Genomic DNA, 27,603 nt, shown 5'->3' on the forward strand with positions numbered 1-27,603 from the left:
GCTGGAGCAGGTGGATGCATGAAGGAGGCTGTGACCCCATGAGAGGCCCAAGATGGAGCAGGGTCCTGCCAGAGACCTGCAGCCCGTGGAGAGTGGAGCCCACGCTGGAGCAGGTTTTTCCCGAGTAGAACTTGTGGCCCCTGTGGGGGACCCACACCGGTACAGCTCATTTGTGAAGGACTGCACCCCATGGAGGAGTGACCCACAGGACAGCAGTTTCGTGAAGAACAGTTGCCCGTGGGATGGACTCATGCCGTAGAGGTCCATCAAGGACTGTCTCCTGTGGGAGGGACCCCACAGGAGCAGGGGAAGGACTCCAACTCCTCTCCCTGAGCAGCGGCAGAAACAACAACTGACCATAAACCCCATTCCCCATCCCCCTGCATGGCTGGGGGGAGGAGGGAGAACATGGAAGGAAGGAGGGGTGGGGGGAAGGTGTTTTTAAGATTATTTTACTTCTCGCTCTTTTCCTCTGACCCTGTTAGTAATAAATATCCCCACTTTGAGTCTGTTTTGCCTGTGATGGCGGATCAGTAAGTGACCTCTCCCAGCTCTTAGCTTATGAATCCTTTGCTGTTTTTTTTCTCTCCTATGTCCAGTTGCAGAGGGGAGTGAGAGAGTGGCTTTAGTGGGTACCTGGCATCCAGCCAAGGTCAACCCACTACAAGAAGCTATTAACTTCAACATAACTTTGAATGCAACTTATGATTTATTCACAAATATCTTCTCAGATGCAATTAAAAAAACTACAAAGTTCTGAAAATAGTCACACACTTGTGCTATATTCTGGAGCTGTATCTCTTACAGTAAAGGAGACTGAAGAGGCTTTGCTTTGAAATCTAACACATGCCTCTAACCAAGCCATGGCATAATGAAAGATAATTACTTACCCTAGGGTTAAAGGCCAGCATCTGAGGATCATTGGGATCAACTACAGAAGGATATGGCTCAAAAATGAGAACTTTCCTAGGTGACTCTAACGCAGACCGACACATAGATACTAATAGATCAACCACCTAGGGATAAAGAGAAATATTTATTTAATATATGTACTTTCATATTGTATCATCCAGTCTGCTTTTTTTACACATTAGAGTAATACTATATTTCATTGTTATCTATATTACTCAAACTATGTTATCCACAGGACATAGTTTAGGACTGAAATTCTTCCATTGACCTCAACAGGCTTTGGGTCCAGCCCTGGTACATTACTCCAGGTGCATAATTAGGACCAGTATCTGGTCCTAAATGTGTTATCACGTCCAATACATTGCTTGCAGTCCTGCTTTTTCTTGTGTACCTGTGGCAATTCCTGGATGAAATTAATTCTCTAGGGAAATGAAGTTGTACTGAATCTGTGTATCTTTGTGTCAGTGAAAAATGTTGAAAGAGGAAGGAATTGTAAATCTGTACTGCTGCCTGATGTTCTCCCGAAGATTGTAATCATGGAAATACTAGCAAACATTGCTTCTACTAAAGCCAGAACAGTGCAGTGATTTAAGTCATTTACATGGCTCGCACTGGGAGATCCTCTTCCATACTTCCCATTGTACAGAATTATGACGTGGCTTTGAATATGTATGATTTCCAAGATTTCACTGTAATATCATGTGTGTAATGTGTACACAGGCATGTATTCACATATGTGCACCTAGGCACATAGGCACAAGTAACAGATTTCTGTATAATTGTTTCAAAATTGTAACTCAGAGTTTAAAAATAGACTACAGCAATCACAAAACTGAGAGAATGCAACTTTCTGGCAACTGTAAAACCTAAATCCAACTCATAATAAAATTTGAAATTGCTAGATAAAATCATAGCTGCAAATTAGCTCATTTCCCCCTAGTTTCTCTATGCTTTCTGAAAACATTCCTGTGTGAAAACAGACTTTTCCATGAAAAAAGGAAAAGCTGAGATGAGCCGTATTTATTAGGCATCCCTGGTTCCTTCCACAGTTCTACATGGATCAGATCTCATTTCACAACTCAAGCTGTTCTATAAGTTATTAATATCTGCCATTGTATCTGATCATTTAGAGTAAAAAAAAATTGATGGCCCTTTAGAGTGGCAGAATGAAAATAAGAATCATGAAGAAAGGGAAAAGGAACTGCTCTGTAGTGTCATACTGTTGCCATTCTCCTCTGCTCCTTTAGCATGAATGGACAATTTTCTCTATCAGTTAAAAAATATTCTGTTAGTTCGTTACTAAATATTTCGCATATATTGAAAAATGAAGTTGTTGAAATAATGATTCCTTCCTCCATAGTCCTCTAATTTCTTTCCAGTTTATAATACCTACAAGCGTGATGAACGTTTCAAAATAGGGCATCCACATAAGCATTTGCAGGGGAGACCAAGAGTCTGCATGCCCAGCCAGGTCAGGCAACAGGCCTGCAACTGTGCAAATTACCATGAAATTGAACCTGAGTTCATACACCCTGCTTCTCAGAAGCACTTCTTAGCCTCCATTTCCGAAACACTACTGAGTCCCCAAACCTCTTAATACAGTGATCCAAAGTTGTCTTGCTTTATGATTTGCACAAGGGGATTTTTGTCTTAAAATTGGCATAGTTTTTCTTAGGACACAATCACAAAGCCCTCCTTTAAAACAACTGTTGACTCCTATATTGTTTCTTACCATGATACCAGCATATTATTCTGACGGGGGAAAACATGCATAGATCAGGCTTAATTAAACCCTTGATTTCCCATGAGATCATTTTTTTGAACTGTTGGAATGCAGAGCAACTTAAACTGGAAGCTAAGTCTAATACAAACATCATAATACAAACTTGTTTATGTGTTCCTTGGTAATAGGAGGTGCTGTGGATCTAGTAAATGCCCTTATATCTGGGCCTGAACTTCTCCTTAACAGTAGGTACTGAAGTACATAAGTTAGGTGTCTGTAATGGGTTTTAGTAGCAGGAGGGGGGCTACAGGGTGGCTTCTGTTAGAAGCTACTAGAAGCTTTCACTGTCCTATGAAGAGCCAATGGTAGCCAGCTGCAGGAGGGATTTCCTGCTGCCGACCACAGCTGAACCAATGAGATGCGCTTCTGTGATAACATATTTAAGAAAAAAAGGTGTGCAGAAGAAATTTGAGCCAGGAGGATTGTAGAGGGAAGCCACCGGGGCTGGGGCCAGGGCCGGGCCCTGCAGCCCTGGCCCGGGGCAGGCATGGCTGGCGCTGTGGCTGGGCTGGGGAGGTCCCCCACCGCCTCCCCCTGTCACATGGCACTGGAGCCAAGCCGGGCCAGCCCTGCCAGTGGGCACTGCCCCCCCCCATCCCAGCTGAGTCAGGACGGGCCGGAGGCGGCCCTGCCGCATTGCAGCTGAACCCATGATGGAACAAGTGGATGCATGAAAATGAAGGAGGACTGCTACCCTCGTGGGAGGCCTGGAGGCCCAAGAGGGAGTGGGGTCCTTCGGAAGATCTGTGGCCCATGGAGAGGGAAGCCTGCGCTGGAGCAATTTTTTCTGGGTAGGGCTCTGTGACCCCTGTGGGGAACCCATGCTGGGACAGGACCCTCTGTCAAGGACTGCATTCTATGAAAAAACATCAGGGTATAGAGACCCTCTGCACCCCAGGACCTGTGGACCGGGGGAGGGGTGGACCCATGTTAGAAGGGTCCACCGAGGACTGTTTCCCATGGGAGGGACCCACGGGACAGGGGAAGGACTCGGAGCTTTGGCTCCCCTGTAGCCTGTGGTGAGGGACCATGGTGGAACAGACTGTCCTCTGCAGCCCATGGAAGGGTGACCCACAAGTGCAGCAGATATGGAAGACCTGTTGCCTTATAGGTGAACTTCTCTTCCTCCACTGATGCAGGAGGAGGAGGGATGGTTGAAAAGTGTGTTTAAAATTGTTTTATCTCTCACTCTTTAGCTCCTATCCTGTTAGTAATAAATTTTAGTACTATCCTCACATTGAGTCTGTCTTGCCTGTGTAACCTCTCCCAGCTCTTAATGATTTTCGTGGGTGCCTAGATTCCAGCCAAGGTCAACCTACGACAGTGTCCTAGTTAGAGCAGCCAGGACCAGTTCATCACTGTGTGGGTGTAACCCAAACTATGTATTCTACACCCTCTATGTCATTTCCCAGGAACTGTTAACAATAGACCATTTGCAGCAGCTGCCCAGAGCACACCTGACCCCTCAGGCTATAGGCTGGGTGTTGGGAAGCCTCTGAGATAGGAGGATGTTCCTATCCTCACACCAATGACTCAGGTGTGATGACTCCCCTCCGGGGAATCATTAGCACCTCCACACCCAGCCTGAGGGGTCATGTCTGCTAATGGGCCACCAAGGATTCCAAAAATATCTCATGACTCACAATCACCCATTGTGGAACTCCCTGCCCTGGGGAAGGTACTGGGCATTCCCACTTGAACCTGAGTGTATATAATCTTGGGGGTCTTAGGACTTCGGGCCCATTCGTTGGATCCAGAGGAGGACCAGAACCTCGACCGGACTGCAACCACCACTCTCGACTGGACTGTGATCACCACTCTCAACTAGACTGCGACCAGCACTCTCACCAACAGGTTTTCCTTTCCTTTTACTTTGGACTCAGGGGGACCACGAGGGGCTCAGCACAGGGGCCAACAAGCACCATTCTGTTTGTGCCCCAGGGTGCTGGGTTATACATCTGGGTTTTGTGGGTTAAAACCAATTCTTTGTCTGTATAATTGTATTTATTGTATTATTTTTATTAAATTATAACTCTGACATAATCTCTTTTGAATTGGGTTCATTTCTCCTGCCGGTTTACCTTTAAACCAGCACATTAGGATTTAAATATTTTCAAGGAGGACAAGATTACACTTGTTGATGGCAATTATCTCTTACGGCATCAATTTCTCAGACAGCACCTCTTGCTCTGCAGAGACTCTCTACAGGAAATCTGAACTATCAACAGATCAGACATTTAATTTTCAGGCATTTTGACTACGCGACTAAAAAAAGGCAAGGTGACTTCGGGTTAGAAAGTTTTAAAATGTACAGTCTCATTATTAAGAAGGAGCCATCAGAATATTGTGAGTGACAAAGTAGGGATGTACACCTTAGGAAACTAGCTGAAAGCACAGCAGAAAGTATAGGATGTGATTTCTAATAATGGGAACCTATATTTAGGCTCTTTGACTACACAAAATGATTTGGAGGAAGATTCATCTGATGAAATGTAGAGATTCACAATGTAAACATCTACCTCTTACTAGTCAGTCTAGTCTCTCTTTATAATTAATGGAGAAAATAACCACTGTGCTGATAGTCTATGCAGTGATTCACACCATCCTAATGTCAAAAATAACTCAGATTAATCAAACCCTAAAAAGTGTTAAATTCTTTCTGCAAACAGGAATGGGAGCTCAACCACATAAGATGTAGTGAGCTGGGTTCAATGCTATCACTAGAGTGAGGCTTAGCAAAATTTGGTCATCTCAATCCAATGGGACAATTGACAAAATCTGTCTAACACTTTTAAGTACCATTAAGGTTGAAATCACTTTAGTAATCTTCAGCAAAGCTCTGTAAGATGTAGAGGTACTCTGGAGATCTAGAGCAAGCTCTGCATATGCCTGCAACAGTGATACCTACATAAAACACAGAGTGAGTGCAGACCAGGACCATGTCTACTGTCATCTATATTTAAAAGGAGAAGTGAGAGCTACTTGTTTGTACCTAAATACCATGTAAGTGCCTACACTGAAAAAATAAAACTCTAGCTCCACAGAAACACATAGCTGAGGTCTATCAGAGGACTTCAGGCTGGGGAAGAGGTGGGGCTTCATCAGCACACCTCTACATTTCTTGCAAGCGTGCACAGGTATCCCAATGTTTGGCATGCTAGATGTTGCAAATATAGCTATCCAACTGTCTTCAGACATCACATGAGTTGATGTTCAGATCCCACAATTATATAGTCATGTGAAGAAGCTGGTGTACACTGATTCAAGTTTCTTCCTTTGAGGATATGTCCATAGGTGGTATTCAGGCACTTAGCCGAATTGTTTATTTCCAGTGGCTAGACTCACTAGTGCCAGTTAAAGTTAACTGAACTGAACGTTTGGTCTTCCAAAAAACATATTGCTTACTATGTAAGTGCATAGTAAGTGACATATGTTTAGGAATTCAGAGGAATGCACTTTTCCATAAGATGTGTAAATTTTTAATTTAAGATCTTAAACATAATGTCTTTTAATTTTTTTATTTACTGAAGTCCTCTAACTATTGTAATCTAAGATTAAATGTGATTTGGAAGCAGTTTAAAATAGATTGTTTTAAAGAACATACAAAATTATGAAATAAAACAATGATAACCGAACTTGGAGTCAGGAAGCAAGCTTACATTAAATTCCTGATCCTTGAGAAAAGAGAAAAAAAATCTATATAGTAACATCAGTAAGAACTTTTCCACTGTTATTTGATGATCAAAACAACAGATGCTCAGTGGATAGCTGCATCCTAACACCACGAACAGGAAGTAGCTTATTAATTGCATGAGAGTAGTAATTGCTCATTAGGTGAAAATAAATGGGGATTATCTCCAAATGACAATAGTTGCCTTTATTAACAACCCAGGTGACCTAACTGAATACAATATAACAAGAAAACAGGGTTACTCTAATTACACGGAAGGAAAACAATGGAAGCACCTCATTAGTACTATTTGAAAATGCCATGCATAAAACAGTGTATTTACAGCTATAAGAGTGGACAAATAAATAATACTTACCCAAGAGTACTCATATGGGGAATACTAGTCAAAATAAATACTAAAAGAGATTGAGAAGACTGAGTATACTCCAGAAAATCAGACATGTAATAAGCATTAGATAATTCTACCTGAGCCCCAGTTGCAATTTCATCAGCAGCTTCATTCATGACTCCTAATGTTTGGAAAGCAAATACACAGAGCTCCCGTTCACAAACAGTGGGCTACACAGAGAAAGTAAGTTAATTATATTTTTGTTTTAGTTTTGCATTTTAAATTTTACCATGCAATACCTACAACAAAACCCAAACACATTTAATGTGATTTTTTTTGTTCAGATATTAACTAAAACATTAATTTCAAATTATGAATACATGTCAATTAATGAGGAAGACACATTAGAAAACCATTTTAATAATCTGAAGAACAAGTGTTAAGAACTCTAAAACTAATAAGTATTCACAGAGGCTACACTAAAAGAAATCCAATCAGATTGCAAATTAGTAATAGTACCCAAATTTCCTTAACCCTGTCCTACCCATGCTGGAGCAGTTTGTGGAGGACAGAGCCATTTCATGTCTTCATCAATGACATAGACAAAGGGATCAAGTGCACCCTCAGCAAGTTTGCAGATGACACCAAGCTGAGTGGTGCGGTGACACACACGAAAGATGGGGCCATCCAGGGGGACCTGGGCAAGCTCGAGAAGTGGGCCCATGGGAACATCATGAGGTTTAACAAGACCAAGTGCAAGGTGCTGCACCTGGGTCAGGGCAACCCCTGGTATCAATCCAGGCTGGGGGATGAAGATCTTGAGAGCAGCCCTGCCGAGAAAGACTTGGGGGTACTGGTGGATGAGAGGCTGGACATGAGCCAGCAATGTGCGCTGGCACCCAGAAAGCCAATCGTATCCTGGACTGCATCAAAAAGCAGCATGGGCAGCACGTGAAAGGGGGATTCTGCCCCTCTGCTCTGGTGAAACCCCACCTGCAGCACTGACACCAGCTCTGGGGTCCTCAGCACTTGAAAGACGTGGACCTGTTGTAGCAAGTTCAGAGGAGGCCACAAAGATGATCAGAGGGCTGAAGCACCTCTCCTATGGGGAAAGGCTGAGACAGTTGGGACTGTTCAACCTGGAGGAAAAAAGGCTCCTGGGTGACCTTATTGCAGCCTTTCAGTGCCTGAAGGGAACCTATGTGAAATCCAGAGAGGGACTTTTTGGAAGGATGTGTAGTGACAGGACAAGGGGGGATGGCTTCAAACTGAAAGATAGTAGGTTTAGGTTAGATATTAGGAAGAAATTCTTTACTATGAGGGTGGTGAGGCACTGGCATAGTTTGTCCAGAGAAGCTGTGGATACCCCATCCCTGGAAGTGTCCTAGGCCAGGTTGGACAAGGCTTTGAGCAAGCTGCTCTAGTGCAAGGTGTCCCTGCCCATGGCAGGGGGTTGGAACAAGATGATCTTTAAGGTCCCTTCCAATCCAAACCATTCTGTGATTCTATGATGACTGTGTCCTGTGGGAGGGACCCCAAAGTGGAGGAGGGGAAGAGTGAGGAAGGAACAGCAGAGATAGCATGTGATGAACTGACTGCAACCCCCATTCCCCACCCTCGTGCACCACTTGGGGAGTGGGAGCAAAGTTGAGCCTGGGAAGAAGGGAGAGGTGGAGAGAAAGTGTTTTTAAGATTTGGTTTTATTTCTCATTATCCTACTCTGACTTTTGATTGGCAAGAAATTAAATTAATTTCTCTGAGTTGCATCTGGTTTGTCCATGATGGTAGCTGGTGAGTGATCTCTCCCTGATGTTATCTCAACCCATGAGCCTTTCACCATATTTTCTCTCCCCTGTCCAGTTGAGGAGGGGGAGTGATACAATGGCTTTATGGGTACCTGGCACCCAGCCAAGGTCAACCCACCACACTAATTTAACAATTTGTTTGTAAACTTTAAGAAAATGCATTATATTTTTATATAATAAACACTGTATTTGAGAAGGTCACATGTTGTTTTATAAATAAAGACACTTGTTTGCTTCTTTCAGATATAAAAAATAATAAAAAAACTTTACTGTTGAACCATTTTTTGTCTATCTTTTTGAAAATTTAATTCACAATTGCCATCACAATGATCAAATAAAGCAATATATTTAAACTTCTTTATATTGAGTGAGAATTGAGTGTTCTGCCTTCATGAAGCAAAGAAAGCCAAAACAAAAAACACATCTTTAAGTAAAGAGAATAAGCATATCTTTATAAGCTTCCTAATTGGTTACATCCCTTACAGTAACTCCACGCTTATTTACTGAAATCAACTTTTTAAAGGCTTAAGTAATGAATAATATAAAACGAATTGTTATAAGCATTCAAAATGAAGAAACAGTTGAAAATAATACAAGAAAGAAACATAAACTAAATCCTTTCTTAAAATTGATCCCAATAAACATAGCCTTTTATTACAATGTTGAAAACAAAAATATTTTTTATACTTTTTGTTTGAATCCATATTAATAAATCCTAATTCACTGAAATTTAAAATGATCTTTGGTAGGCACTACTGAACTTTCATAACTAAAAATTCTGAGCCTAGCTACCATAATAATAACTAAAGCATTTGTAGTGGTATGCTTTGAAGTTCAAGCCAATGTCTTTAGGAAGACATGCAGAAATGAAAAAAATTATTGAGCACACAAAGAAAAGAAAATGTAGTTGAATGCAGTTTCAGGTAACAGCTTTGTCAGTAATATCATCATGGCTAGGCTTCGCGAACGAAGATTTGGGAAGGGCTCTACCCACATTTGTTGCAAACGCGTTGGTGGCTAAAAAGGCCAATACGAGATAGGCATGTCCGGTTGCAAAAGGCACAGCAGAAAGACTCCTTAGATGGTATATTCTGCAAGGCTCTATTCTTTCTGCGTTGTCTTTTCTCCTCAAGGGTGATCCTGCGAGCTTTCTCAAAAGCATCAGCAACGTTATAGATGGTGTTCAAAAGCATCAGCAGCGTTATAGATGGTGTGTCAGTAATAAGCATACTGCTATATTTGTAGTCACTTGTTTCATTTGCATTTGTTGGGTTTCAAATATTCTAGACTTCAATAAACGTGAAATCTAATGCGTTGACATATTCTCAGTTGCTTTACAAAAGCTATCATCTTTAAAGTCTAACAGACTAATTTGATTTATTTTATCTGCTATGTTGTTACATTAGGCAGCATACAAAGCCTAACATAATCCAATTTGCTGTGCCATGGCACACTAGACAAAAAATATTTATTATTGTCATTATTCTTAGGTTTTCCACATTCAGAAGGTGGTTAAATCACTTGCTTAGTTGGGGAAATATGGTGCCTCTACCAGCTTGACTATCATAATCAACAGTATACATGGAGTCCTTTGTATTCCAGAACAAGGAATTACTCTGGAATAGCAGAGCAATCTAAGTTTAGTCATGTTTGCCATGAAGAAAAGCATTAAGAAAATACTTATTGTTGTCATTTTGTTTATAACCTCAACAAAGTAAGTTACCCTGAGACTTCAAGATGGCAAATGGAACACAGGATTTGTCATCTTTGCTCTTAGTTTTTTTCCTTTTTTTTCTCTGTTATGATCTCAGAAATGTCTGAGTATCTGTAAAAGGGAAGTTAGGAAAATGGTCATTGTACTTATGTTTGACATTTGAAAGGTCTTTTTTCTCTCAAGTGGACACTGGGGCTAAGATCTTAAGGCTGAAGAACTGTAGGTAGGGGGAGAAGCAAGACAGCAACATTTGAGCTCTGAAGAGGAACAGATATTACTGTTAGGGTCTATAAAATTATTTTGCTTTTATGCATTTGATGAATCTTTATGCCCACCGAATATTTTGTAGAATAAAGACTTCACAAGACAATGCTGATAAAGTAACATTTTAAGCAATGGAAAGAGTGATGGATCACTACATTTCCAAGTTACTCACATCTGAGTATCCATTTCAATATTCAGACAATATACATACAGAAAATACCTTGAAATTGAACACAAAATCATTCAAGAGCTCTAAAAGAATCGCCAGAACCTCACATTCTAGTCAGTGTGATATAATATACAATAAATTATGTGATAATAAAACCAGAGGATCTGCTTTGCTGTCTTGGTCTACCTCCTTCAAAACACAAGAAAAACCCACTTTTCCCAATAATGGGAATGGGTTTCACCAAAACCATTTCTATTTGAGAAGCGACATTTATTTCAGGAAGCCACAAAGTTCTGCTGTACAAAATTCTAGTAATAGTAAACACCATTTCCAGATTATTAACATTTTTTAAAATGCTATTAAAAATTTAAGGTATCTTTAGTCTGAATTTGTCTCCCTTGACTCACTATATCTTTAATGCATTTTTATGGTAGATTCTGTCTAATTTCAGAAATCATTAATTCCCCGATTGAAGTGGCATTGGTTAAAGAAAAAACACAAAAACAACTCCCCAAAAAATTAAACTCTATACAATGTCTGCATTCTACATACTCTCTTTAACTAAAAGATGGAGCAAACACATAGTTTTGCATTGAATGAAAACATATGGGGTCTGCCAATCTAATGCGGAAAATAACCCAAACCCAGATACTCTAGTAGTCTGCCTTCATATATCCACCCTGGATGCCTTCTTACTCAAACTCCATCCATTTTAAGAGCACTTTTGGATCTTTTTTTCCTGATTTTTTTCCCAATTTAACCAAATCAGAAGCTTTCAACATAAATTTCCCACAAGTGTTCATAGAGTGTTCCAAGACGTTGGTATGGCTGTTTCACTGTCCTCTATTCCAGTCATTAGTTATGTTGAAGCATTAAACTCATTTCTTTCCCTCAAAAATGAAAAGATTGTCTTACAACTAAGAAGCAAACATTTGGAGGGCTTTTGTTTGTCACATGATGTTGACTTATCTATTCAGTGTCGCATTTCCATATTTTGGTTTTGTCCACAACTCTGCATGCTAGAATCAATGAAAACATATGAAAACTAAATTAATAAATCAATTCTAGAATATGGAGCTTAAAGAAAATCAGAAGTTTTATAGTAAAACTGTGATTCAAGGCTGCTCTTACACTGCTGCTAGTGTTTTGCATATTGTCCTTCATGGCATACACTTGTCTCTTCTCTTATAATAGGATGTGAACTGTTGGGACAGGAACAGTCTTGTTCTGCTTTGTATCATAAATGCCCTAGCCACAGCCAACAAACAAGAACAACAACAGTAACACATTAATAAACATTAGGTTATTCCAATGTCATTTCTGGATACTCTTATTTTGGTTCAAGTCCACATACTATTCAGCAAGCTGAACTATCTAACGACTTTCATGTACATACGTGAAAGTATAGACATTCTTTCCAATGTGGAACAATAGCCAACTTCTATTAGATTACTAGTTTCCATTGTTTTCAAAGGGAAAATACATGACTCTTGTTCTGGGAGGGGGTATCGAGCCAGGACCGCTGACAGAGTTCTCTTGCTGTGGTTCTAGTCTCTCACTGCTTTCCAACTGCTTTTCATCATGGCAAGACCACCCCCGGCACTTTCTTGCTGCAGTTCCTGCATCAGGTACTTTTCAGGAGTTCCCATCATCGCAGCTCCCATGCCTTTGCTGGCTGCTGCTGCAGCTACGCCAAAGGGACTTGAGAGTTCCCCTTTGTGAACTGCATGAGGTGCCTAGTCACCCAGCCCCAGCTCTGCTCCAGCTACATGGTGATCACGTGACCTCCATTGGGACCTCACTGCCGTCTCAGTGGCATAGGACTCCTTTCTCTTTGAACGAAATACTCTTTCCAGGTTCTCATTTTAAACAAGAGGGGAGAGGGTGGTTTAGGTGACATTTTTTCTGCTATTGTTTGTTTTTTGTTTTGTTCTGGTTTTTTCTCTGTTTTTCAGTAAAAATTGTTATATTTTTCCTCCTTCATTCAGACACCTTGTAACTTCAAAAATTTGTAATTTAGGGGGAGGGAAATAAACAAAAGAGAAGGAGAGTTCTACCTCATCAAAGGTCCCACCTCCTGAGACATATTGTCATTAAATCGAGACAGCTGACTAGCTGGGCAACTTTGTTCCCCAGTACCTGAAGAGGGCAGCTGTAACTCCCATTCAACAAGAGCATCCAGTGGTCTCACATATACTTTATTTTTAACTTGAAAGGAGAAAATTAACATAAGGCCATTGGTTTCCACAAAACTATTAGCTAAGTGAAGATCATTGGTGCTGAGAGACTATTTAGAAGGATAATTATTTCAGTGGGGAAAAGACAGAAGAAAATAACAGCTGGATAGTTAATGTGAGACCACAAATGCTTGGAAACAGAAGGCACTGATAGAAGCAGAAAGCAATTTTTTGAGCGGAGTAAGTTTTTCAGTGTTTTCCTTTAGCCACTCCCATTCTTTACATGCTCAGTAGCAGCCACCGAACTAATAATAATAATAATAATGGCCAGTCTTCGCGAACGAAGATTTGGGGAAAGGTCTTTTACCTTTCCAGCCTGCGCAATGGATTTTTTAGGTGAGACACAGCCTGCGCTGAACTGAGCCCACCCTTTAATCCTAAGGTTCATCTGCCGGGGCCAAGCGAGCTTGGACAATGGCAGTGAGGTCCTCAGGACGTAGGTTTGTTTAGAGTGACCTTCTCATAGATGGATGGCCTCACAGGGCTAACGAGCTACCATCTGCCCGGGGGACTTGGGATTCGAACCCGTGGTCACAGCAGTGAGAGTCCTGCATGCTAACCACTAGGCCACCAGGGGTCCCCTAACTGCTACTGTGAAAAAAGTGCTCATTCAGAGTTTCCATATGCAAGAATGCAAGTGTCACTTCTTACAGCAGTGACTATGAATGGCAGACAGGCAAATCACCTACCTACTATGACATATTCTGGTTCTTGGACTCATGTATTACTTAAAATATTTTCCAGACATGCTTTCAATTCAAAAAAGTTGAAATTTTCATAGCTGATATTGCTACTTTCTAATGTGTGCTGCAGCTGTGCCCAGAAAAGCAATGTGGCAGGCAAAATAAGATTGGTTGCCAAGTCTTTACCACCTGAGTCTGTATTACCTAAAGAATCAATTATATTTGGGCCACTAAAGATAACATTACTACATCTGAAACAGAATACAGAATTGTAGGAAAGGGTCTCTTCTGGTTGTGTCATAACTTACATCTGTTAGTCCCAGTTTTAGATCATAGAATCATAGAATATGCTGAGTTGGAAGGGACCCATCAGGATCATTGAGTCCAACTCCTGGCCCTGTGCAGGACACCCCAAGAATCACACCATGTGCCTGAAAGCATTGTACAAATGCTTCTTGAACTCAGACAAGCTTAGTGCTGTGACCACTTCCCTGAGTAGCCTGTTCCAGTGCTCAACCTTTTCTTGATATCCAATCTAAACCTCCCCTGACTGAGCTTCATGTCATTTCCTCGAGTCCTGTCACTGGTGATGAGTGAAGAGATTGGTACCTGCCCCTCTGCTTTCCCTGCATTTCCTCAGAATATGCAGAGTTGGAAGGCACCCACAAGGATCATTGCGTCCGACTCCTGGCCCTGCACCAATTCCCAAGATTCACACCATGTGTTCAAGAGTATCATCCAAATGCTTCTTCAACTCTGGCAGGCTTGGTGCTGTGACCACTGCCCTGGGGAGCCTGTTGCAGTGCTCAATCTCCCTCTGAGGGAAGAATCTTTTCCTAATATCCAACCTAAACCTCCCCTGACACAACTTCAGGCCATTCCCTCAGGTCCCGTCACTGGTCACCACAGTGAAGAGATCAGTGCCTGCCCCTCCTCTTCCCCTCACAAGGAAGTTGTAGACTGCAATGAGGTCTCCCCTCAGTCTCCTCTTCTCCAGGTTGAACAAACCAAGTGACCTCAGCCGCTCCTTATATGGCTTCCCCTCAAGGCCCTTCACCATTTTCACCTACCTCCTTTGGACACTCTCTAATGGCTTAATATCTTTCTTATATTGCGATGACCAAAACTGCACACAATATTCAAAGTGAGGCTACCCCAGTGCAGAGCAGAGCGGGGCAATCACCTCCCTCGACCAGCTGGCGATGCTGTGTCTGATGTACCCCAGGACATGGTTGGTTCTCCTGGCTGCCAGGGCACTGCTGACTCATATTCAACTTACTGTCTACCAGGACCCCCAGGTCCCTTTCTGTGGCACTGCTTTCCAGCATCTCATTCCCCAGTCTGTATGAACATCTGGGGTTGCCCCATCCCAGGTGCAGAATCTGGCACTTGCCCTGGTTGAACTTCATATGATTGGTAATTGCCCAGTCCTCTAATTTGTCCAGGTGTCTCTGCAGGGCCTCCCTGACTTCAAGGGAGTCAACAGCTCCTCCCAGTTTTGTGTCATCTGCAAACTTGATGGATGGGGAGTTTAGACCGTAAGGGTATAATTGCCCAGGGGTTTCTTTGTTCGGGGTGCCTCTTTTGAGGTACCAGTTTGAGCTATCAGATCTTGTGATTGATCTGTGCCAATAAATCTATCTGATGGGGATGAGAACCTAGTGTCAAAAATTTCTTTAAATGCACAGTACAGCAGATTTATCTGAAGACTGTGCAATAACTTCGTGCCAAGAGAATTGGCCTGTTAAAACCTGGTTTGCTAGCTCAGCAAAACAATGGCCATCACAAGGAACTTTTTATAAACACAAATTCACTTTTCTGTGGCAACGTCTGGAAGATGGATTCCCAGATCAAATGGGTTATTGGCATGTTTGGAACAGTTGTGAGTGGATGAGAAGTCTGCTGAGGCAAATCAAACTGATGGTAATACATTAAACATAAAATGCTTTTTCAGTTGGGTCATTCTTTATTCCCTTTACATGCATCATATATATATATATGTATGTATCTGTGTCTGTGTGTGCATCTGAAGCATATAAATAAACCCTAAAATTGACTACTTTAGGCTTCCTCTGCCAGAACTCTCAGCATAATGAAGCATAAATTTCCTTAAGATTATTTGGCAAACTCATGCTCTATTTAAACTGAGATCCTTTCTCTCCTTCTACAGAACTGCAAACTCATTAATGGCTCTGTATTGCTTATTGAGTCATTCAAACATACACAGGGCATGCTAGATTTCTTCCTGCTATCTCCTTCTTTCTGGGTTATATAAGGACACTTTTTCATTTTTGCAAAGTTTGCTAGGTTATGCTGCTTGCAAAGGCACTGATGAATATGTGATTAGTGACAAACATGTTTGCACTTTCCTCTGTTTTGAAGGACTGACAAACTCTCAAACGGATGGCTAAAATGACCTCTTTTTAAACTGAAAACAGAGAAAAGTCATTCTGAGGGATTTTGATCTCTGAGGTGGGAAAGCAAGAAGAATTATGATTTTTTAATTTAGAGCAGATGACTTTCCATTTTGTTTTCTTTTAGTAGTTCATCATGAGAACTGGAATAAATCCTACTGTTTGCTTTGTCCTATGGACAACAGATAAAACCCAATGATTTAAATTATTTTATAATCCAAATTTCACAGATTATTCAATTTGCATTATCCTGTCACAGGTAATATGCATAGCAGTGCATTCAAAGATGAACTACAAGGAACTGGTGCCTTTTCTATACACTTCTAATAAGGGTTTGGTTGCTCATAAATCTGTCAGAAAAAACATGGGTTTAAAAGGTACATATGAGCTTGAAGAGGCAAATAAACACCTAATACGATTTTCAAAATTACACAGGTTTAACCATGACTTAAAATGGGGTTAACTCAATATGTAGATGCTTTTGCAAATCCTATTAGCAGCCTATTTACATACCCTGCCTGAATTGTTTATCCCAGCAAGCATACCACTTACCCTCAGCATAGGGCCATTCTGGAACACATGGGGTTCATCACAGACTACACAGTATTCATTCAATACTGGTATCCGCTGCTCAGCAAATTCAATTGTCTGGGAACAATGAAAATGAGAAAAACAACATCTGCTTAAAAATAATTAACAGTCAGCTCATGCTCCACAGTGTTTCATAAATGGATAAGATATGACATCCTACCTGCACAAGAAAGCCACGGTCTTGTACCAAAATGCATTTTGCACCATAATTTTGCTGCAAGGAAAAAGTTCAGGGGACTTCAGCATTGGTAAACTAATTATAAGGAATTTTTTTGCATGCCAATATGTTAAACAATATTTGCATCTAAAAAGATCTGTCATTTGCATAAACCAACCATTACAAATCATCAAACCTTTTACTGTTTGGTGAGCGTGGGGTAGATTTTTCTTTTTCGTTCTTAAATCTGGTGTTTTGTATCTCAACATCCCAAAACCTTTAATCTCAAATGGAAACACCAGGGCCTTCACTCCGTTCTAATCAACTGGCATTTGGTAACTTCCTTTAAATTTTAACTGTGTATTGTCTGTTCAGATATGGGCTATATGCTCAGGTTTGAGTGATTAATATAACTCTCAGAACAGCTGAAAATATTTTTCATTTAAATATTTGCTAAGATCTCACTTCTGTGAGCACCACGCTAACAGACCTCTGTGCTCAGATCCCACTCAGATTCTTTCTGCATTTTTATTTCAGTGTACAAAATTTAATTAGAAGGACCTTTTATTATAGGAGTCACTAATGTACAAAATTCCCTCTGGGCTGATATTTATATCAGTCAGCTCTATTTACAGCTTTTTGGGGGTTTGTTTTTGTTTATAGTCTTATTTTCTTTCCTTTCTCTAATTCCAGTATGATGATGACCACAGCTGAAAAGACCAGAAGGAGAGGTGACTTGGCACCCAAACGAGCCAACGGACAGTTCCTTCCCCCACAAAGCAAATAGGGAAATGAGAAAAGACCTGTGTGATCAAGCCAATTTTGCAGCACAGAAGCTCACACTCTCCCTGCAGCAAGAAAGGAGGCAGGGAAAGAAGTGGATCATTGAACTTTTCCTATTGCCAGCAGCTGTGCATTGTTGAGCTGTATTCAATGTGAGATGTAAAATCTCTGTCTTGACCTAAGCAAATTCTGAGTTTATAACTTAAATATATGTGCACGCACAGTTGCTCAAATCCTCCTTAAAAGGCTGACTCCATCGCTCTTGTCTTCCAATATATTTAATATATCCAATATATTCACTAAAATATGTCCTAAATACTAATGTCTTTGCATAATAAGCATAATAGTACATTTGGAAAATAATAGGAGGAAAATGAGCAGAATAAAAAAATTATTACACACAACAGTTTGTGAAGGAGATGATGAAGATGATGTTAATATCCCAATAAGCCCTGAGGTAAGAGAGAGACTCCTGCCCTCTGCTGTGGTGAACTCTTTCAAAGGCTTCATTTTGGATGATTTAGGGGCATTGGAGTAAGTCTTGCTGACTAATTTGTGATTCTTCAATCCATCCAATTCTTCCATTCTAAGATTACTGGAGTAGGACCTGCTTAAAAATTCGTGGGGCTTCAAGGTGCTGTTGTGTTCACATTGAGGGTCCCCAGAACATGACCTACTTAATAGCTTATGTGGCTTTAAAGTGATGCACTCCTCCTGCTTGACAACTGAAGAGCAAGAATGGTTCAACAGTTTGTGTGATTTAATAGCTATTGTCTGTTCTGCCCTAGCATCACTCAACAATGAGCATCCAAAGGTTCTGTGAGATTTTGTGGCGCACACATCCTCTGCCTTAACTGTTCTAGAGTAAGTCCTTCTCAGTAGCTTGTGAGTTTTGGAGATCCCATCCTGTTCTGATTTCAGTTTTGATTTATTTTTGCCACAGCCAGGTGGAGGATAGTTTGGTGACCTTAAAAATAAAGAAAGAGAAGACATAGTTGAAGAATAATCAGTCTTGTGCTAATCAAAAAAAAATAAGTCCAGATATATTTACAAATTTTTAAATGCCACCTGTTTTTATGTATTTCACTAGTGATAAACACAGCTCAACATTAAAAAAAATGATCAATTGTATGTAGGCCTAATTTCCCAATAATAGACATCTTACTCCTATTTATACACAAACCCATCCATTGAAAAGATGACTAAGTACTTAAGACATGTGAGAGATATATCCTTTGTAAAGACCCCTATATCTCAAAACAAACTATTCAGATTATACTTGAAATGAAAACCACATATTTCACACAAGATTATATCACATTTTTCTTATCAAAATCTACCTTTCCTATGTAATCATCATGGCATGATCCCATTAAAGTTATTGTCTTATGGACATGACATAACAAATTCTATGTCCAGATCCAATGAGCAGTGAAACTTGCAGGCAGTAAATAAGATTTAATTCAACTGAAATGAACATTTAAAAAAAATCACAATAATCTGGGTGCTTTGTGGAAGACAATTTGATGCCCTCTCCTGTTTTAGACAAACTCTAACTCTGTAACACTAAAAATGAGAATGTGAGGAACTGAAATTATTGTCATGGTTTAGGAATGGTATTCTCCAATTTAGTACTCCCACTAAAACCACACACCCTCTCCCTCCCTCCTCCAATTGGAGACACAAAAGGTAAAGATCATGGGTTGAGATAGGAACAATTTACTGGAAACAGCAATGAGATAAAAGGAACAGTAATAGCAACAATATTAATGACAAAGGGTATAAGAGAAGAAACCATTCGCACAAACATCTCCCCCCCCCATCCCCACCCCCGATGGCTCCCTGCCCCACATTTTCTTGACTGGAAGGAACCCCTTTTCCCCAGAAGAGAGTCCCTTTCCCCTGCCCCTGGCAATGAGGTGAGGTGGTAGAGAAAAACCTCTGTGTGCTAGCCACGCCCCCTCCCAGGTACTGCAAAAATTAACCCTGTCCCGGCCAGAACCAGAACAATTATAAATGCAGAAATAAAGAAAAAAGTTTTTGCTGAAAGAACATTCACATGAACTGTCACATTTTAATAAGGTTCATGTTCATCTGTCCTTCCAAAGCAAGAACCAGTATCGGGTATGCTGAATCATTTTTCTACACTTTACAAGCAACCCTAAACTATGTTACCAAGTTGTGACAGTGGAAAATGCATGTGAAGGTTGCTGGCTCACTGTTGCAGTTGGCTAATTACCGCCCTTGGGCTGACAGGAGGAAGGAGTGGTGCTTTAGGGAACAAGAGAGGGTTTCCATTTGGGCTGAGTGGTCTTTGGACAGGCACTGCAGCAGAAACAGCCAAATCAAGAGGAGAAAGACCAAGCTGGCTTTTGTATGCCCTTTCTGAATAAAACCAAACCCCAAGTTACAGCCTACACTTGGCAATGATGGGTGGCATGGTAGGGAATGGGTAAGCTTTCTACTTAAAACACCATGTTCCTCTTCTGCCTTTGAAAAGACAAAAAATCTTTTGTTATCTTTGACATTCTTCCCTGTCTTGGTTTAAACGACAAATGTCTGCCAAGGAAGGTGGGAACCCTGCTGGAATAGAAAGAAGACCTCTCCCTCTGAGTTATTATAACTTTGAAATTAAGAGGCTTTCAGGCAAAAATGTAGAAAAAGGAATGACAGTTCTTTACTAAAAATACATAGAACAAAAAAAGAACAAACAACAACACCGTAACTGAAACTTTCAAACAATTGTCCTACTTTCCCTTTTGGTGCAGTTATAACCACACCAAGCAGGGGGCACTGGTGGGCTCTGGCAAGGCAAAGGCTACAATGACTCACTCAAGGCTGGCGGGGGGAGCTGTTGGGCTCCGATGGCAGCGGCTCCACCGCATCTGCAGGAAACCAGTGCGTGGGAGGAAGCTGGGTCAGTCCAATGCAAGCTCGGAGCTTCCCTGGGTGGTGCAGGCTGCTGCTAGCATGAGAAGGGAAAAAGGGGGGTGGTCTTCCCTTCAGGGGGTTCCTGCGAACTCATGCTGTAGGTGGCTGAGGCCTGAGTCAGCAGGGGAGGTAGCTGGGACCCTGCGAGCAGCTGGCACAGGTGAGGGGTGCAGGTAGCAACTCCACTGCAATGCTGAGCTGGGCACAGCAATTCAAGGCGAGTCGGCACAGCAATTCAAGGTGAGACAGCACAGCTCAACGCAGCACCACGTGGGAACAAGGCAGCCCCAGTCCCAGAGTGAAAAAGGCAGCTCCAAGCCAAAACTACCAGTCCTTTATTTGACTCTGCTCCTCCCACACAGCCCTCCCTTTGGGTGATCCAGTTGGTATGCAAGGCTATTAGCTTTTCTGTGGGAGAGCCATTTAGATCTGAGCTAGAAAGACAATTGAACCTTGATGTTTATCTCTCCCTAGTAGAAAAGACTTGCTGCTTTTCCTTCAAAACTATGTGTTGGTGTGGAGGAAATTCATCAAAGGGTTTAAACCCATAACACTCCTTCAGTGTGAGTGATCATTGTGCTCCCTCTCTTTTTTATATGTGGAATTTAGAATGGCAACATTAATCAAAAAGAAGGAATGTTCAAAGAAGTATTCAATTCAAATATACAGAAGTGGTGATCTGTCAACCTTTCATAGACAGGAAAACATGCTAGAATAAATAATCGCATCATTGAAAGAGGTAAAATCAGAGGATGATTTTACAGACACTTAAGAGTATGAGTAACTGGCAGAAGTCATAATGAATTCAAATGAACTATTTGCAAACTACTACTCATGTTTTTAATGCCTTTGTTTTTTGAAATTCTGTGCCCATATTTCAGAAGTGGTGAAAATTCAGTAAGCTTTCTGTATGTTTTACGCCAATATTAATGAAATCACTAACATTTTTCATTCACTGTCATATGCAGTTTTAGAGTCCAATGATCTAGACAAGATGTTGCTCCTTGGTGAAATTTGAAGTCAATTCAGTGACACCAATATTGGTGTAAAACATACAGAAAGCTTACTGCTTGATCCTGGAGTTTTGTTTAAGCTGGATATGTTTCAAACACTGCAAAATAAAATATTTTTTTATCTATTCAGGCCTTTTCTCCCTTTTTGCCTTGTTCTCACAGAACGAGCTGTAAGCATTTGAAAGTACAAAATTTGAAATGCTTCGCTAGAAGGGTTGTGTGGTTGGGTGGTTCCGGCTTAAGAAAGAAGGTTTTTGGGTGGTTCCGGCTTAGAGAGAAGGTTCTTGGGTGGTTCCGGTTTAGAAAAAGGCTTTCGGGTGACTCCGGTAGAAGAGGAGGTTCGAGAGTATAAAGAGTGTGTGTGTGCCAAGGGAGGACCATATCCCAGAGCGTGTGTGTGTTCACTCCTCAGGATGGGGGCCGGGAAAAGTAAAAGGTCCCCGGGAAAGAAAGGGTCAGGAAAGAAAGGGTCAGGAAAGACCCTAGGCATTCCCTAGGATAGCCCATTGGGTAAGATGCTGGATAGGTGGGACGAGTCAGGAGAGACTCAGGGTAAGGATAAGGCAGTTATGATTCAATACTGTATGTATGAGCGGACTAAAGGTCCTATAAGATCAGGCAATATTTACTGGCCCCAATTTGGTTCATTTGAAGATTAGATTTGTCAAGCATTGAATGTTTATGTGAATAGGAAGGGACCGTGGAATGTGGAGGAAAGTGAATATGCTGCTTGTTGGACAGGGTCTGTCGGGCTATTCCCGGTCCATACAGTTAGTGGTGATCAAAGTAACAATCAAAGTAACCAGAAAAAGAAGGGTTCTGAGTGGGATCCTTTCGAAAATCTTTCAAGTAATACGATCTTAAATCGTCCCCCGTATAATCTTGGGGAGGATGAGGTGCAAAACTCGAACCCAACACCTTCTCCAGGCCCTCCACAGATGCGGGGTAGAGCCAGGAGGGAACAGGGTTCGGAAGCACCCAGGGGACTAAATCCCCTTAGAGAAGTCCCAGTGCAGAGGGCACAAGCGGGCATAGACTATGTGAATGTCCCTCTGACGAGTACTGAGGTACGGGAATTTGGGAAAGGAATGAAGAAACTACTAGAAGATCCATTAGGTCTGGCAGAGCAATTTGACCAGTTTTTAGGACCTAATATATATATGTGGGATGAAATGCAATCTGTAATAGGGATATTATTTTCTGTGGAGGAGAGGGAAATGATCAGGGCAATGGGAATCCGTATTTGGGACTGGGAACATCCCCAAGGGGTGCAGGGTCAAAATAGAGAAACAGAGACAAAAGACCCGGCTGATGGTAGCCACAGTTAAAGAGGTGAATAAACAAGAGGATAGACAGGTTACAGGGCAGGGATGTGCAGGGACATCACAAAAGAGGTATGGTAATCATGAAGGCAGCAAAGGACAAGAAGTTCAAACTTTCAGGGGACCTCCTCGGGTGTCGCAGAAGTTAAGAACGAATCTGGCTCACCCGCCTGTACAAGAGGGGAAGGGACAGTGCTATAATTGTGGGCAGAAAGGACATTTCAAGAGAGAATGTCCAAGGCGACAGAAGGACATCTGGGTCTTCCAACCACAGGAGTACTCGGACTAGGGGTGTCAGGGGCTTTACCTCCTGGGGTAGAAACAGAAAGGGAGCCCTTGATAAATTTGAAATTAGGACCCCAGGAGGAGGACACCACCTTTCTGGTGGATTCGGGAGCTCAACAGACCTGCGTAACTCAGCCCCCCTTGGGAGTAGAAGTATCTGATCAGAAAGTTATTTCAATGGGAGCTAAGGGGGAGAAATTTAAAGTTTTTGTGGCACCCTCAGTATTGATATGAGGGAATGAGAAGACATTGAAAAGGGATTTATTAATAATGCTCCAGGCTGGGACAAACTTGTTAGAAAGAGATTTAATGGGGCCATTAGGGATAGGAATAATACCTCAGGGAAAAGAACTTAAACTTTTTGTATTAAGTGAGGGTTTAGATATAAATTCGCAGGTATGGGCCGAAAATGGGAATGGGGGAGACTAAAAATAGAACCTTTTTCGGTAAAACTATATACGGAAGCTCCTATTCGGATTAGGCAGTACCCCACCTCCCTAGAAGGAAGAAAAGGATTATCCCAGATTAAAGTAGCAAAACCAAATTTTTGTATGAAAAACTACTGGATGATGCCTCCAAGAAAGATAATTGGTCAGAGTATTCCTCAGAAGAACAAGAAAAATGTGAGGAACTAAAAGAAATTTTGATTCAAGCTCCGGTATTATTACCGGATCTAAAAAAACCTTTCGATCTTTATGTGAATACTTCACATAAAAGGAGTAGTGACCCAGGAGTGGGGAGAGATCAGAAAACCAGTAGCCTTCCTATCAAAGCTCTTAGACCCAGTGATCAGGGGATGGTCAACCTGTGTGCAGGCAGTAGCAACCACAGCAATACTGGTAGAAGAGACTAGGAAACTGACTTTTGGAACAAAAATCAGAGTGCACACCCCACATGCAGTGAGAACAATTTTAACCCAAAGGTCAGGAAGATGGATGACAGACTCCTGGATTTTAAAATATGAGACTATATTGATGGAAAGAGATGATCTCACCCTAACTATCAATTCGCATGTAGATCCTTCCCAGTTTCTATATGGACAAAAAGAAGTAGGATATCAGGTTGAGCACAACTGCTTAGACATCATAAATTACCAAACGAAGGTCAGAGAAGATTTAATGGATAGTTCAATAAAAGGAGGAATGCATCTATTCACTGACAGTTCCTCAAGAGTGGTGGTTACGCAGTGGTGGATAAGGAAGGGTTCACTGTAGTAGAATCAGGAGTTCTTCCGAGTGACTGGTCAGTTCAAGCATGTGAAATATATGCTGTGATTAGTGCATTACGGATAGTGGGGAAGGAATAGGGAACATCTACACTGACTCAAGGTATGCCTGGGGAGTAGTGCATGTCTTTGGAAAAATCTGGTATGAAAGAGGGATGATGACATCTCAGGGGAAGAATTTGAGCCATTACAAACTTCTGGAAACATTGCTGGAAGAAATTCAGCGACCTCAGGAGATTGCGGTTGTACATGTTAGAGGACACCAGAAAGGGAAGGATGTAATCTGTCAGGGAAACAGATTAGCTGATCAGACAGCTCGAGAAGCAGCCTTGAGTCATGACATACCTGAGGTTAGAATAATGGCTTTAATGCCAGTGCTGAAAGAAATTTCACAACCGATATTCACTGAAAAGGAAGAACAGAGGTTAATTGAAATAGTACCCCAAAAGAATGAGGAAGGAAAATGGCTCCTTCCGGACAGGAGACAAATGTTATCCAAAGCAATTGCATGGGAACTATTAAGAGCTGCATAGCAGCACTCATTGGGGAGCCCAGGCTCTAGCAGAGATGTTCTTAAGGACTTATGGTTATTTGGGAATATATACCATCACAAAACAAATAACAGATCGATGTTTAATTTGTCAAAAGGTGTATTAGGGAGGAGGTTCGAGGATATACTGAAGCTTGAAACCATGACACCATTGAAAGCTTAACAAAAACCAAGATTTATTACCCAGAGGGTGGCCAACAAAACGAACAAACCCAAAAGGGAGGAAGGAGGAGAGAAATAAGCCCCAGTTACCCAGCTGTTGCCCATAAAGTTATCTTACCGACCTAGCATACCTATAATTACCCATAGCAGAAGCGGCATCCTTGGAGAGTCAGTAAGTTCACAAAACTGGCAGGCGTCCCAGCCAAAAGGCAACATTGTCCTTGATGTGAAGTTAACTCCTCTCCAAGAAAGCACTATCTACTTTTATACAATTAACTGAGTGACCACAACCTCCCAGGTGTGGCCAGCACCGCCCAGCCAGAGGCCCTCAGTCCCACCTCCCGGTTATGTAAGTGCAGCCCTTCTGTGCATGCGTGAGAACTTCGGAAATCCCGTCACGCACGCGCAGTCTGCTTTGGGGGTCTTTCTTAATTGAGTCTGGGGGCGAGCCTTCCTCCCCTCCTCATCAGAATCTCCTTCAAATGCCCTTGGCAGACAACTGGCCAATCACAGAATACCAATTAAAACAGTTTATACAAGAAGCTCTCTTCAAGGACAACTTTTCCCCTTTATCAGTGCTTGTTTTCCCATAACTTGGCAGGGAAAGAGCAAAGCTTTCACAGGTGGCAGGGCCAAACACAGACCAAAAGTATCAGCATAAATTCACCCTGGTACAAAAGGTTAATAAGAAGGCGCAAAGAGCCCGTCCCTCTGGGGGACGAGAACTTGCCAGCCAACCTTTCCAGAAAATCCAAGTAGTTTTCACAGAATTACCTCTAGTGCAGAGATGGAAATATCTCCTTGTAATTGTAGAGCACCTCACTCACTGGGTAGAGGCACTCCCAGTCTTAAGAGCTACTGCACAATGTGCACTTAAAGTATTATTGGAACAAATAATCCCTAGGTTCAGGGTGCCTGAAACCATTGACTGTGATCGGGGACCACAGTTCATCTCAAAGCTCTTAAGACTGATACGCGAAGCCTTACGGATAAATTGGCAGTATCACACTCCATGGCATCCACAGAGTTCAGGAAGGGTGAAACATATGAATCAGACCTTGAAGCGAACAATCACTGAATTAACATTGGAAACGGGACTCCCCTGAACTAAACGCTTACCTCTGGCCCTTTTTCGAATCAGAACAGCTCCCAGAAGAGACTTGAATTTATCTCCATACGAAATGTTATTTGGGCTACCTTATCCCACATGTTATAAAAACAGTAGTAAGACCCCCACTCTGGAAGTGGGTGATAAGCACCTCAAAGAATATATTACGGTGATAGCAAAAAGACTAAAAGATCTAAGGCAATGAGGACTATTGCCTCAAACTGTGAAATTGAAAATGAAAACACATAATATTTCTGCAGGGGACTGGGTTCTAATAAAGATTTAGAAGGAGAAATCACTAAAACGAGAGTGGAAGGGACCTTACCAGGTAATATTAACTACCGAGACAGCAGTAAGAACAATGGAGAAAGGGTGGACTCAGTGCAAGAATCAAAAGACCAGTAATGCCTCCTCCTGCTGTCCCTAAATGGGAATGCCAAGGAGAATTCCCCAAGATAAAAATAACTCAAAAGTAAATCTCTTGCAGAATTCGAGAAGGAGAAGCATTTCAGAAAGACATCTTCTTGCTGTGGAACGAAGAGGGATCTCTGGTTCATGAGAAGTGACGCTGGTGAGAAAATCAGTAAAATAGATACCAGCTGAGTTGTAAGGGCAAGATATGAACACAGGAGATGGACTTATGTCTTACAGTTAGATTAAGGTGTAGTAACTGGGGATACATTACCTCTTTATACAAAGCATTGTGAATCATGTATTACTGTTGGATGAGTATAATAGCTTTTACCAGCTTTTAGTACACCGACTGGGTCCTTGATGTCACTGAAGAAAATATAATAGAGGGCAAAACTGGGTTGGCCTCTGTACCTGCCACAAAGATCTTTTACCCTGCTGTTAGCTGCAAACCAATAGGCATGGGGAGTGGAGGCACATGTCATGCTGGACCTCTGCTTACTATAATAGTGTTACAGCTGGTGATTATTACTGTTGAGAGCAGTTGTCCAAAATATTATCACAATGCTTATTATAAAGAAAGTGTAATACAGACCTTTAGGGCACACAAATACGTGAACAAGGCATGTTGTGATAAAGACGAACGAAAAACTTCTGCGAAGGGCTATAAGTAGTACTGGGTGGTGATAAATTTGAGATGGATAGGAACCAGACTAGGATCAGACTGTCCAGAGGATGAGGAATGGATTTGTTGGGATATTTCGTCCGAGGAAGGGAGTCAGGATTTAGCAAAAGAAGAAATTGTTACCAATGAAAAACAAAAATTACAGCAAAATAAAACACCACTATAATTGCTGAATAATTTATATCTTGACCTAAAGCAAAAATTAATCAAAGACTTGGAATTCCCTTCAGTAGGACAAAATTTATTTATTAATCTAGCAGAGAAAATAGCAGTTGAGTTCAACCTTACTCATTGCTGGGTTTGTGAAGGACCCCTAATGACCGAAAAGTGGCCTGTGCTGGTTTAAAAGTTAACCAGCAAGGCAAAATGAACTCAATTCA

The 27,603-nt window shown here is 41.5% G+C and overlaps 1 protein-coding gene across 2 annotated transcripts in view; it reads right to left on the reverse strand.

Annotated features, from left to right (window-relative positions):
- LOC113981412 (poly [ADP-ribose] polymerase 8-like) overlaps window positions 1–27,603 on the reverse strand; it is a 224,038-nt gene that overhangs the window by 31,536 nt on the left and 164,899 nt on the right. The window contains exons 12-16 of one of the 2 annotated variants that reach the window (XM_027708789.1): window positions 17,937–18,498; window positions 16,752–16,805; window positions 16,553–16,648; window positions 6,852–6,944; window positions 891–1,016 (exon numbers count right to left, since the gene is read on the reverse strand). In XM_027708789.1, the coding sequence (XP_027564590.1) occupies window positions 891–1,016; window positions 6,852–6,944; window positions 16,553–16,648; window positions 16,752–16,805; window positions 17,937–18,498 (931 nt within the window). The remainder of the gene's footprint in view (window positions 1–890; window positions 1,017–6,851; window positions 6,945–16,552; window positions 16,649–16,751; window positions 16,806–17,936; window positions 18,499–27,603) is intronic. The other variant, XM_027708790.1, reaches the window with a different exon arrangement.

The sequence above is a fragment of the Neopelma chrysocephalum genome, unplaced genomic scaffold (genome assembly GCF_003984885.1).
Source record: "Neopelma chrysocephalum unplaced genomic scaffold, ASM398488v2 Primary Assembly neopelma1_96533, whole genome shotgun sequence".
Lineage (NCBI taxonomy): Eukaryota > Metazoa > Chordata > Aves > Passeriformes > Pipridae > Neopelma > Neopelma chrysocephalum.